Genomic DNA, 13805 nt, shown 5'->3' on the forward strand with positions numbered 1-13805 from the left:
AAGCCTCCAAAAGGCGATCTTTAATCATTTAACAAGCAGACTATTAGACATTGTTTACCTGTTGTGTTTAACCTAAAGGGAAGGAGAGAAAGGCATAAGGTAATCAATGTTTATTCAAGAAGTACTCTATACCAAGGAATGTCCTTAATATCACTCTGAACATTTGTTTAATTATTACAATATCCTTACAAATTAGGTTTTCTCAGCTTTTCAGAGCTGAGCAAGCCAATGCTGTGGATTATTAGGAAACATATCCTACTTGAAGAGTTAGTAAGTGCCAGGCATTATTAAAGCCAGGTTCATCCAAACTCAGTGGAGTACAGATAAAATTCAGAAGCAACAGGAAAAGTCAGAAAGCCAAGTGTGGCTGCAGCAGGAAGTAGTGGTTGAGAAAACAATCTTTGGAATCAGAGGTATTGGAGGTAAAATTCTGACTTCACCAATACTGACTATGTAACCTTTGACAACTTACTTGACCCTTCTGTGTCTCAGTTTTACTTGGCTCTAAAACATGGATTATATTTTCATACAGGTTCTGTACTGAAATGCTTAATTCAGGAAGACCATATAGTATAATCATGTGGTAGCTTAAATAGGAACAGCATCTTCATTCATAAAATGGTGATAATAATAGACCTTACTTTGGTACAGTGTCTTGAGCATTAAGTGTGATAATCCATTAAAAAAGTACTTGACTCAGCTTCTGACACAAAGCCAACACCCATGTGTGTTCATCATTACCCCCACTGGCAGTTCTACCACTGTAACTACTACTACTAGTAGAAATGGCACACATATTTATAAAATACTCAGTAAATAGAGAAATGGTAACCTGGGTTTATTCCCTCAATTAGATGTATGGAACCACTAAGCAAAATGTGTCACAATTTTCTCCTTATAGTTCATGTAGTTAGTAATACAAATGTCAGTCTTTACTAAAGAAAGGCCCAGACTCAAAAATATTAGCAACAGGAGTCTTGGTGTTAATTGTTAGCAACCAGTGGGTCTGTAGCACCAAGAGAGCTCCATCTGAAGAGATGTCACTGGTGAGGTTCAGGTGGAGGGGAGAACATTAGTGGGGAAAATATAGTAACATGGGATCTTTATGTCAGGATGGGAAGAAATGAGTTAGACTGATCCTAAGACAGAGGCAGGATTCTCAGAAGTATTGGAATGGTTATAAATTGTAAAACCAAGGCACTGGTACACCCATGTTCAGAGCAGGATTATTTATAATAGCCCAAAGTGGAAGCAATCCAAGTGTCTAGCGACAGATGAATAAACAAAATGTGATATAAACATAAAATATTTTTTCAATTTTCAACAGAGAAGAAATCCTGACACATGTTGTTACAACATGAATGAACCCTGAAGAAGTGCAATAAGCAGTTACAAAAGGATAAATATTGTGTGTTTCCACTTATAAGAGGTATTTAGAAGAATCAAATTCATAAAGACAGAAAGTTAGAATGGTGGTTTCCAGAAGCTGGTGAAGAGGGAGTTTGTATTTAATGGGTATAGAGTTTCACTTGGGAAAAATAAAAAGTTCTAGAGATGGATGTGGTGCTGGTTGCACAACAATGTGAATGTATTTAATGCCACAGAACTATACATTTGAAAATGGTTAAAATGGCAAATTTTAAAAAAAAAATTATAATTTTCAAATTTTTAAAAAAGTACCTTTTTTTTCTTAACAAAGAAGACAATAGCTTTGTTTTTTCAGAAAAAAAATAATAGCTTGGAAAATCTATAACTGACATCTATGTGAAAGACCTAACCAACTAACACACCCAAGGTAACTGTGGTCACAGACATTTGTTTTTCCTACTATACATACAAATAACGTTCAATTTTTAATTTCCATATGAACACCAAGCATCTTCATAATCTCTCCTTAAAACAGAAGATATGAGGGGTGCCTGGGTGGCTCAGTCGTTAAGCGTCTGCCTTCGGCTCAGGTCATGATCCCAGGGTCCTGGGATCGAGCCCCGCACTGGGCTCCCTGCTCAGCGGGAAGCCTGCTTCTCCCTCTCCCACTCCCCTTGCTCGTGTTCCCTCTCTTGCTGTCTCTCTCTGTGTCAAATAAATAAATAAAATCTTGAAAAAAAACCCCAGAAGATATGAAATATAATGAGGTTTCCCTCCCTGAAATGTGACATGGAGCAATGCAGCTCTTTACCAAGTTTGACCCTTGCTCAGTTTTAATACCTTTTAGATTAAATCCTCTGCACTGGGTCAATGGATTTCCATGTCTCACATCTTGTCTTCGGCTCCTCCTATAAGTGCAGAGACATACATAAAACTAATTTAGAATTAACATTGTCAATTACAACGCATTTAAAAGATTGCATTTTTAATTTCACAGTCCTTTAATTGCCTAAGCTTTCATAAGGAAAAGAGGTCTGATTATCTGATACAGCTATCTGACATTTTTTTTTTATCTGACATTTCTTATTCACCACTTCCATGATAGGATGGGTACTTAACCTTGTTTTCATTCTGAATTAATTCCGTCCCTCCCTATCTACTACTGGTGATAGAATGGCTATGAAATCCTTATTATGTGCATTTCCTGGGTAATGCTAGATTCCAAATGAATAGTGTAAATTTTAGTTTAGAGACATTCATCAAAAACTTTCCAAGATGAAAACTTCTAGAATATAAACTCACTAGCATCTTCTTTCTTATAGTCTTGTTCTTAAATAAACATAGCTTTCTTAAAAAAGTCAACATTTTCTAACACTTTCCTGATATATAAAAGCTTTTCTGGAACAGTTGATAGATAGAAAATGGACATTTAATATAAAGTTAAGCAAAATTGTTCATTTACTAGAATAAGAATTTTCCTTCAACTTTTTACTTTGAAAAATGTCAAGCCTACAGAAGAGTGGGTATATGAGTACAATAAACACTGGTATACTTAGATTCATGAGTCGTTGTATTTTGCCACATTTATTTTTTCTCTACATGCAAGTTTTATGTTGTATATATACTTTATGCACATATATGAAAATCTTTAGAAAATAAGTTGCAGACATGATAACGCTTCATTTTTCAATACTTCAGCATGAATCTTCTAATTTCCCTACATAACAACAGTATCATTATCATACTAAATATGTGAATATTTATTCTATAATATCATACAATACACATTTTATGTTAAACTTTCCTTAATTGTCTCCAAAATATCCCTTATGGATTTTTTTAAAGTTTGTTCAGGATCCAAAGTTCACTCAATGCATTTTAGTTATCATGTATCATCAACTTAAGCACTTCAAAATTTAGTTACATTCTTTATAAGTTGGCCATTATTTAAAACAATGTTTTAAATTGTTTGAATGTTAATTAATTTCCAGAGTCTTAGAGCCTATATATATATATATATATATATATATATATTAGTTTCAATTGTATCACATAGTGAAACAAATCAAAATAGAGCAACTGAAATTCTCTTAGCAATAAATCATGGATATGAAGATTGCTCTAAGAGAGAAGAAAGAAAAGTGGGGCGTCCCAGCGGTGAGATCAATCCCTGTGGTGGGCTGCATGTACAGCGCAGAGTCGGCCGCCGATTCTCTCTCCCTCTGCCCCTCCCCCCACTCGTGCATGCTCTCCTTCTCTCTAAATAAATAAATAAAGTCTTTAAAAAAAGAGAGAGAGAGAGAAGGAAAAGATCCTCTCTTTAAATATTGGGAATGTAGGGATACATTGATGGTTTACTATCAAGGCTAGGAAGTACATATAAAGGAGCATACTAATTGGGTCAGCTGTTAAGTCTCAACATTTTTACCCTTAAAGATAAATTAAAACATTCAGTAAGAAGAGCAGAAATATTAAAATCTCACAGGGATTATCAAATTTACAAAGTGAAACTAATCTCAAAGTTATCAATAGTGAAAAAAATCATTTTAAGGTTACAGCAAATAGTAGTTTGTGTATTCAATGGATTATATAAATCTATGGGAATACAGGTATAAAATTTTGTGTCATTTATGTATTCTTTCCCCAAAAAATGTCTGATGATCCTCATTCAATTTTACATTTCTTTTTTTTTTTTTAACATTTTATTTATTTGAAGGAGAGAGAGAAAGAGAGCACGTGCACACAAGTGTGGGGAGGGGCAGAGGGAGAGGGAGAAGCAGACTCCCCGCTGAGCTGAGAGCCTGACTGCAAGGCTCAATCCCAGGACCCCAGGATCATGACCTGAGCTGAAGGCAGACACTTAACTGACTGAGACACCCAGGCGCCCCTCAATTTTATATTTCTAATACAACAACACACACACAAACTAGTGGAAGTCACTCTTGGCTCAGGAAATACAATTAATGCTGTACTCTAGAATAGCTCCTATATCAGGTTTTTACTGCATTACATTTGCTATATTTTCAAGCCAGTGTTATTTACTACCAATCAACTTGTGAGTGCACTATATTAAATGACCATGTGAGAGTTCTTATGGCTGAACTAGTCATTTTCAGCCACCACTATCACTCACAATGGTTAAATTGATTGTCCTGTGACCAGCACTATGTTATGGTTCACATCACTGGCAACCTGAATTTACGGGATCACATAGCTTCCAGACATTCTGTACAGAAAAACATTATTATGGCTTGGCCTAAATGATGAGATCAGCAAGAGAGCTATCTGAGATTTTTTGTATTTGTAGATTCCCTTTAGGATATCCGTACAGCATCGCGAAAGCTGGTAGGCAGAGTAATATTATATTTGCATGTAGGTTTGGGATTTGAGCTCAAGTTACCAATATTCTCGTCCTTATAGTATGATCCTTCAGATACACAATGAAATAATTTTTGTTCTTGTATATAAAACACATATTTACTTGAAGATTGAACTGATTATCTTCTCTTAGGATAAAATTTCTAAGCACATGTCTGAATCCAGAATAAATAATATTTGAGATTAAATTGCAATATTTAGTACAAATATTTAAGGTACTTGAGAATGAAAAGGAAAATTGCTTGTGTTATTTGCCATAAGCCAACTTTTACAAAAGAGAAACTACTGGGCGCCTGGGTGGCTCAGTTGGTTATGCGACTGCCTTTGGCTCAGGTCATGATCCTGGAGTCCCGGGATCGAGTCCCGCATCGGGCTTCCTGCTCAGCAGGGAGTCTGCTTCTCCCTCTGACCCTCTTCCCTCTCATGCTTTCTATCTCTCATTCTCTCTCTCTCTCTCAAATAAATAAATAAAATCTTTAAAAAAAAAACAAAAGAGAAATTACTGAGCCAATGATATTTAACAACTTCTTTATATCAAAGTATAAACTCCATTGATTTCCAAGTATCATTGTAATTCTTATTCCATACAAAGGACACGTTTTTGGTTTTCATTCCTATGAATTCCTCCACATAATCTTTGTGTTCCAGATAGGCAGTACAATTGAAATAAAATAGGTAAGTTAACACTATTAAAGAAAATTAGTATGGAAAATACAAGTGATCATTTTTATTATTATTGTTTAATCACTTAAAAATATTATATATGAGAATTTAGGAAATAGTTAATTCAGCAAACATGCTTAGCATCCACTATATGTTTAAGTTTTAAAATAACTTGGAGAACTTACATAGTATAGATATTTGTAATAAAATTTTCAATGTGCTAGCCAAAGATGGGTGTGAGTAGGCCAAGGAATAAGATAGATGATAGATGATAGATAGATAGATAAAGACAGAGATTTTTCAGCTTTTTATGATAGAATTAAGACACTGCCAGAGATTCAGATAGCTCTTTAAATGATTGCTACCTCCTCTTTCAACCCATGATACTTTTTTCCCCTGCTTATACTTTTTTTTAAATTGAGAAAATATTGACATATAACATTATATTAGTTTCAGGTATACATTTCAATCATTATGTTGTATGCCTGAAACTAATAATATGTTATATGTCAATTATTTCTCAATTAAAAAATATATACATATATATAATTGATATATATATAGTGAAATGACCACAATAAGTCTAGATAACATCTGTTCCCATAGTCACAAAATTTTTTTTCTTATGATGAGTACTTTTAAGATGTACTCTATTATGGGGGCGGCAGAGCAACATGGCGGAGGAGTAGGAGACCTAAATTTTGTCTGGTCTCAGGAATTCAGCTAGGTAGGGATCAAACCATTCTGAACACCTACGAACTCAACAGGAGATCGAAGAAAAGAATAGCAGCAACTCTCTGAACAGAAAAGCAACCACTTTCTGGAAGACAAGACATGCGAAGAAATGAATCCCCGAGGCAATATTCGGAGGGTAGATGGCGGAGGAGGTGGCCTCTGTCAGCTGCTACCGGCAAGTGATAGAGCTGCGGAGCACAAAATCGGAACTTTTAGAAGTCGGCTCCACTGAGGGACGTCGCTCCAGTGGCTAAGCGGGGGGTGGAACCCTCCCGGGATAGTGTGGTCTCAGGACCCTCGGGGTCACAGAAAGACCGGGGGTGCCTGAGTGCAGCAGAGCTCCCGGGTATCGGAGCGGAGAAGCCGGCTGCAGGAACCGACGAGTGGGCTCTCAGCTCGGGGTTGCCATAAACCGTGATCCGCGGCCCAGTCGGGCCACTGCTCCTCCAGCAGGGACCCAACAAGCGGCAGATCCGGGGAGACTCCCCTTCTTCCCCGGGGAGGAGCGGCGCGGGAGCGCACCGCAGGGATCTGCTGGGTTTGGAGACTCCACACGGGGTCGGGTGCCACAGATAGCAACGCTCGATCACAGGCCAGGTGAGCACGGAGTGCGGCCGGAGCCCGGGGAGATGGGAGTGACTGACTGCTTTTCTCTGGGGGCGCACTGAGGAGTGGGGCCCCGAGTTCTCGGCTCCTCCGGGGGGAGATTGGGAGGCCGCCATTTTCACTCTCATCCTCCAAAGCCAAATGGAAAGCTTGCAGGGAACAAAAGCTCCCAAGAGCAAACTTGTGCAGATTACTTAGCCCAACCGGCAAGGGCGGGGCAATTCTGCCTCCAGCAAAGACATTTGGGAACCACGGCAACAGGCCCCTCCCCCAGAAGATCAGCACGAACAGCCAGCCAAGACCAAGTTTACCGATCAATGAACACAGCAGAACTCCAGCGCTAGGGGAATACTGCACATAGAATCCATGGCTTTTTAACCCCTGATTCTTTAGTCTTTCAAAGTGAATTTTTTAAATTTTTTTTTGAATTTTTCTTTCCTTTTTCAATCAACATCTTATCAATCCTTTTATAAAAATCTTTTTTATTTTTCATGTTTAGATCATATTCTATCTCTTCATAGTAGTTAACCTTATTTTTGGTATATATATATATACATATATATATATATATGTTGTTCTCTCTTTAAAATTTTGGAATACAGGGGCGCCTGGGTGGCTCAGTCGTTAAGCGTCTGCCTTCAGCTCAGGTCATAGTCCCAGGGTCCTGGGATCGAGCCCCGCATCGGGCTCCCTGCTCCGCGGAAGTCTACTTCTCCCTCTCCCACTCCCCCTGCTTGTGTTCCCTCTCTCGCTGTGTCTCTCTCGGTCAAATAAATAAAATCTTAAAAAATAAATAAATAAAATAAAATTTTGGGATACAGTTTCTTCTAACAGACCAAAATATACCCTAAATCTCTAGTGGATGGCTTTGTTCTAGTCTCCTGCCTGATCACATTCTCTCCCTTTTTTTTTTGTTTGTTTAATTTCTCTTCTTTTTTCAATCACTTCTTATCAATTCCTTTCATAAAATCTTTTATAATTTTCATCTTTACAGTCATATTCCATCCCTTCATCATATTTACCCTTATTTTTGTACATATATAAGCTTTTCTTTCTTTAAAATTTTGGGAGGCAGTTTCTTCTAACAGACCAAAATACGTCCAAAATCTAGTGTGTGGCACTGATCTATTCACCAGCCTGATCATATTTGGTCATATTCTTATTTTTTTTTTAAATCTTTTTCTTTTTTCTTCCTTTCCCTTTCTTTTCTCCCCGTTTCAGGTCTCTTCTGATTTGTTTAGTGTATATTTTTCTGGGGTCATTGTTACCCTGTTAGCATTTTGTTCTCTCATTCATCTATTCTCCTCAGGACAAAATGACAAGACGGAAAAAATCACCTCAAAAAAAAGAACAAGAGGCAGTACTGACTGCCAGGGACCTAATCAATACGGACATTAGTAAGATGTCAGAACTAGAGTTCAGAATGACGATTATAAAGATACTAGCTGGGCTTGAAAAAAGCATGGAAGATATTAGAGAAACTCCTTCTGGAGAAATAAAAGAACTAAAATCTAACCAAGTCGAAATCAAAAAGACTATTAATGAGGTGCGATCAAAACTGGAGGCTCTACTTTCCCCCTAAGCTCAGGAACACGGCAGGGATGTCCACCATCACCACTGCTATTCAACACAGTATTGGAAGTCCTAGCCACAGAAATCAGACATCAAAAGGAAATAAAAGGCATCCAAATTGGCAAAGAAGTCAAACTCTCACTCTTTGCAGATGATATGATACTTTATGTGGAAAACCCGAAAGACTCCACCCCAAAACTCCTAGAACTCATACAGGAATTCAGTGAAGTGGCAGGATATAAAATCAATGCACAGAAATCAGTGGCATTCCTATACACCAACAACAAGACAGAAGAAAGAGAAATTAAGGAGTCGATCCCATTCACAATTGCACCCAAAACCATAAGATACCTAGGAAGAAATCTAACCTAAGAGGCAAAGAATCTGTACTTAGAAAACTATGAAATACTCTTGAAAGAAATTGAGGAAGACACAAAGAAATGGAAAAACATTCCATGCTCATGGATTGGAAGAACAAATATTGTGAAGATGTCAATGCTACCTAGAGTAATCTACACATTCAGTGCAATCCCTATCAAAATACCATCCACTTTTTTTCAAAGAAATGGAACAAATAATCCTAAAATTTGTATGGAAACAGAAAAGACCCTGAATAGCCAGAGGAATGTTGAAAAAGAAAAGCAAAGCTGGCGGCATCACAATGCCAGACTTCAAGCTCTATTACAAAGCTGTCATCATCAAGACAGTATGGTACTGGTACAAAAACAGACACATAGATCAACGGAACAGAATAGAGAGCCCAGAAATGGACCCTCAACTCTATGGTCAACTCATCTTTGACAAAGCAGGAAAGAATGTCCAATGGAAAAAAGACAGTCTCTTCCACAAATGGTGTTGGGAAAATTGGACAGCCACATGCAGAAGAATGAAACTGGACCATTTCCTTACACCACGCACAAAAATAGACTCCAAATGGTTGAAAGACCTAAACGTGAGACAGGAGTCCATCAAAATCTAAAGGAGAACACAGGCAGCAACCTCTTCACCCTAAGCTGCAGCTACTGCTTCCTAGAAACATCGCCAAAGGCAAGGGAAGCAAGGGCAAAAGTGAACTATTGGGATTTCATCAAGATAAAAAACTTTTGCAGAGCAAAACAGTCAACAAAACCAAAAGACAACTGACAGAATGGGAGAAGATATTTGCAAATGATGTATCAGATAAAGGGCTAGTATCCACAATCTATAAAGAACTTATCAAACTCAACACCCAAAGAACAAATAATCCAATCAAGAAATGGGCAGAAGACATGAACAGACATTTCTCCAAAGAAGACATCCAAATGGCCAACAGACACATGAGAAAGTGTTCAACATCACTCGGCATCAGGGAAATCCAAATCAAAACCTCAATGAGCTACCAACTCACACACATGGTTCCTTATGGACCATAAGGAAATGGTCCAGTTTCATTCTTCTGCATGTGGCTGTCCAATGGCTAAAATTAACAAGTCAAGAAATGACAGATGTTGGTGGGCATGCAGAGGAAGGGGAACCCTCCTACACTGTTGGTGGGAATGTAAGCTGGTGCAGCCATTCTGGAAAACAGTATGCAGGTTCCTCAAAAAGTTGAAAATAGAGCTACCCTATGACCCAGCAATTGCACTACTGGGTATTTACCCCAAAGATACAAATGTGATCTGAAGAGGTACGTGCACCCCAATGTTTATAGCAGCAATGTCCACAATAGCCAAAGTATGGAAAGAGCCAAGATGTCCATCGACAGATGAATGGATAAAGAAGATGTGGTATACACATATACAATGGAATATCATGCAGCCATCAAAAGGAATGAAATCTTGCCATTTGCAAGTATGTGGATGGAACTGGAGGGTATTATGCTGAGTGAAATAAGTCAATCAAAGAAAGACATATGTCATATGATCTCACTGATATGAGGAATTCTTAATCTTAGGAAACAAACTGAGGGTTGCTGGAGTGGTGGGGGTGTGGGAGGGATGGGGTGGCTGGGTGATAGACACTGGGAAGGGTATGTGCTATGGTGAGCGCTGTGAATTGTGTGACTGTTGAATCGCAGACCTGTACCTCTGAAACAAATAATACATTATATGTTAAAAAAAAAAAAAAAAGAAGACGATAGTAGGAAGGGAAAAATGAAGAGCAGGAAATCGGAGGGGGAGATGTACCATGAGACACTATGGACTCTGAGAAACAAACTGAGCGTTCTAGAGGGGAGGGGGGTGGGTGGATGGGTTAGCCTGGTGATGTGTATTAAAGAGGGCACATACTGAATGGAGCACTGGGTGTTTTTTTATCACCATACATTACATCATTAGTTTTTGATGTAGTGTTCCATGAATTCATTGTTTGCATATAACACCCAGTGCTCCCAATGATGTAATGTATGGTGATTAACATAACGTAATAAAATTAAAAAAATGCAAAAAGAAAGATGTACTCTATTATCAACTTTCAAATAGGCAATACAGTATTATTAACTGTAGTCACCATGCTGTACATAACATCTCCATGACTTAATTATTTTATAACTGGAAGTTTGTGCCTTTTGATGCCCTTTGTTCATTTCTTTCACCCCCTACCCCACCTTTGGCAACCACTGTTCTCTATCTCCATGAGCTTGGTTTGTTGTTATTTTTAAAGTTCCATATATAAGTGAGATCATACAGTATATGTCTTTCTCTGACTTATTTCACTTAGCATATGCCCTCAAGTTCCATCCTTTCACAAATGGCGAGATTGCATCGTTTTATGGCTAAGCAGTATTCCATTGTGTGTGTGTGTGCTTATATCTTTACTCATTCATCTGCTTAAGGACACTTAGGTTGTTTCCATGTCTTGGCTATTGGAAATAATGAACATGGGGGTGCATATATCTTTCCAAATTAGAGTTTTTGTTTTCTTCAGATAAATACCCAGAAGTGAAATTGCTGGATCATATGGTAGTTCTATATGTAATTTTTTGAGGAAACTCCATACTGTTTTTCATTAGTGGCTGCACCAGTTTATATTCCCACCAAAACTTTTTTCCACATCCTCTCCAACACTTGTTACTTATTGTGCTTTTGATAATAGCCATTCTGACGGGTGTGAGGTGAGGTCCTGTGGTTTTCATTTGCATTTCCCTGACGATTAGTGACAGTGATCACCTTTTCATGACATGCTGACAATCTGTATATCTTCTTTGGAAACATGCCTATTCAGATCTGCCCACTTTTTAATCAGATTGCTTGTTTTTTTTCTACTCAGTTGTATGCATTCTTTATGTATTTGGATATTAACCCCTTAGTAGGTCTATGGTTTGCAAATATTTTTTCTCATTCAGTAGGTTGCCTTTTCATTTGGTTGATGATGTCCTTTGCTGTGTAGAAGCTTTTTAGTTTGATATAATCCCACTTGGTTATTTTCTCTTTTGTTGTCTTTGCTTTGGAGTCATATCTAAAAACTCATCATCAAGACCTACATCAAGGGCCTTAATGCCTATGTTTTCTTCTAGAAGTTTTATGGTTTCAGGTCTTATATTCAAGTCTTTAAACCATTTTGAGTTAAGTTTTGTCTATAATGTAAGATAGTAGTCTAGTTTCATTCTTTTGCATGTGGCTATTCAGTTTTCCCAGCACCATTTATTGAAGAGACTGTTTTTCCCTGTTGTATATTTTTGCCTTTTTTGTTGTAAATTAATTAACCATGTACGTATGGATTTATTTCTGGACTCTCTAATCTGCTCTATGGATCTATGTGTCTTTTATTATGACAATAACATACTATTTTGATTATTATAGCTTTGTAATATAGTTGAAAATCAAGATACATGATGCTTTGTGCTTCTTCCTCAATATTACTTTGGATATTCCGGGTCTTTCATGATTCCATCCAAATTTCAGGATTGTTCTAATCCAGTGAAAAATGCCTTTGGAGTTTTGATAGGGATTGTATTGAATCTGCAGATGGCTTTGGGTAGTATGGCCATTTTAATGATTTTCATTCTACCACTCCATGAATGTGAATTATCTTTCCATTTATTTGTGTCTTCAATTTCTTTCATCAGTGTCTTGTGGTTTCAGTGTATAGGTCTTTCACCTCTCGGTTAAATTTATTCCTAGGTATTTTATTCTTTTGATGCAATTGTAAATGGGATGGTTTTCTTAAATTCTCTTTCTGATAGCTCATTATTCATGTATAGAAATGCAACAGATTTTTGTGTGTTGAGTTTATACCCTGAAACTTTACTGAATTCATTCATTAGTTCTAACAGCAAACCTATGATACTTGGTTTCATACCAGGCATGATATTGTAACATTAAAAAATTGCAAGATAGTTTCAGCTCTTTGTTGTTTACAAGGACACGATCAAGATCATGATATGTGGGGGTGCCTGGGTGGCTCAGTCATTAACCATCTGCCTTCGGCTCAGGTCATGATCCCAAGCTCCTAGGATCAAGCCCCACATCTGGCTCTTTGCTCAGCAGGAGCCTGTTTCTCCCTCTCTTCCCTGTTCATGCTCTCTTTGTGCTATCTCAGTCTGTCTCTCTCAAATAAATATTTTTTTAAAAAGATCATGATTTGTGGCATTAGGATGACAATGTAGAATCTACTACCTTTAAATATGCATCTTAGAAAGGATTACTGGGGTTGTAATTAGAGGGAGAATATGAAAACAAATGAGTCAACTCATATTTTAGCAGAAACGTTAAAATGTAAAAAAAAAATCTCAAATATGCAATGATAGTCTATATATAGTATGGAATTTTACTTGAGAAATATTCTTTGTTAAATAAAAATGCTTGTTCACCAAAGCCAAGGTCTGGAAGTTTTGCAGGGAAGGAGTACCAATCTCCAATTCCTCCACATTACCAGAGAGGCTGAGAAACCTAAATGGATATGGCAAGATTCACTTTGTGATCCTCATATCACTTTCTTTCTTAGAAAGTATGGTGCTTCAGCTCCCTTTAGCATTAAATCTATTTAATAGAAGACTGCATTCCAGGTGTTAGATATGACAATTTTTAGAAGTCTTTCCCAAGAAAAATGTATCGCCTTACAAACAGTTATGGTAATAATTTTTAAATATCACTGCTATCGTAATTGGGAGTATAAAACAAGTATGGTTGAAATTTACCAGCAATGGCAACAAAAATCATGTATTTGAGATTACATTTGGAATTTGCTTTCCTCATACTTTTTGTCCAGGTTCAGATCTCCAGTCCAGTGCAAATGGAAGATCTCAGGGTAATGAGGTCCAAAAATTCTATGTAGAAATCAAAAGAGTCTAGAGACTTCCTGCCTAAATCTTAAAATGACACAGAAGAACACGAGTCTTTGAACACAGATACTAAGGACTACTGGTTTAAAGAATGGGAGTTCTCTTCACATTTCATGCCTTTAAAAACAAACAACTTTCAAATTGTCCAGCCCAGGCCACACCTGTGTACTCCAAATTCATATTTCTAACTGTCTACTCAACCTTTCCACTTGAATATCTCATA

The 13805-nt window shown here is 37.4% G+C and overlaps 1 protein-coding gene across 2 annotated transcripts in view; it reads right to left on the reverse strand.

The window, feature by feature from the left end:
- Nucleotides 1-13805, reverse strand: part of SEMA3C (semaphorin 3C) — a 178831-nt gene that overhangs the window by 6947 nt on the left and 158079 nt on the right. For both annotated transcript variants that reach the window (XM_025872795.2, XM_073898718.1), the window contains exon 16: nt 2209-2276. In XM_025872795.2, the coding sequence (XP_025728580.1) occupies nt 2209-2276 (68 nt within the window). The remainder of the gene's footprint in view (nt 1-2208; nt 2277-13805) is intronic.

Source organism: Callorhinus ursinus, unplaced genomic scaffold (assembly GCF_003265705.2).
Source record: "Callorhinus ursinus isolate GAN/ISIS: 27379988/994484 unplaced genomic scaffold, GSC_fseal_2.0 scaffold12, whole genome shotgun sequence".
Taxonomy (NCBI): domain Eukaryota; kingdom Metazoa; phylum Chordata; class Mammalia; order Carnivora; family Otariidae; genus Callorhinus; species Callorhinus ursinus.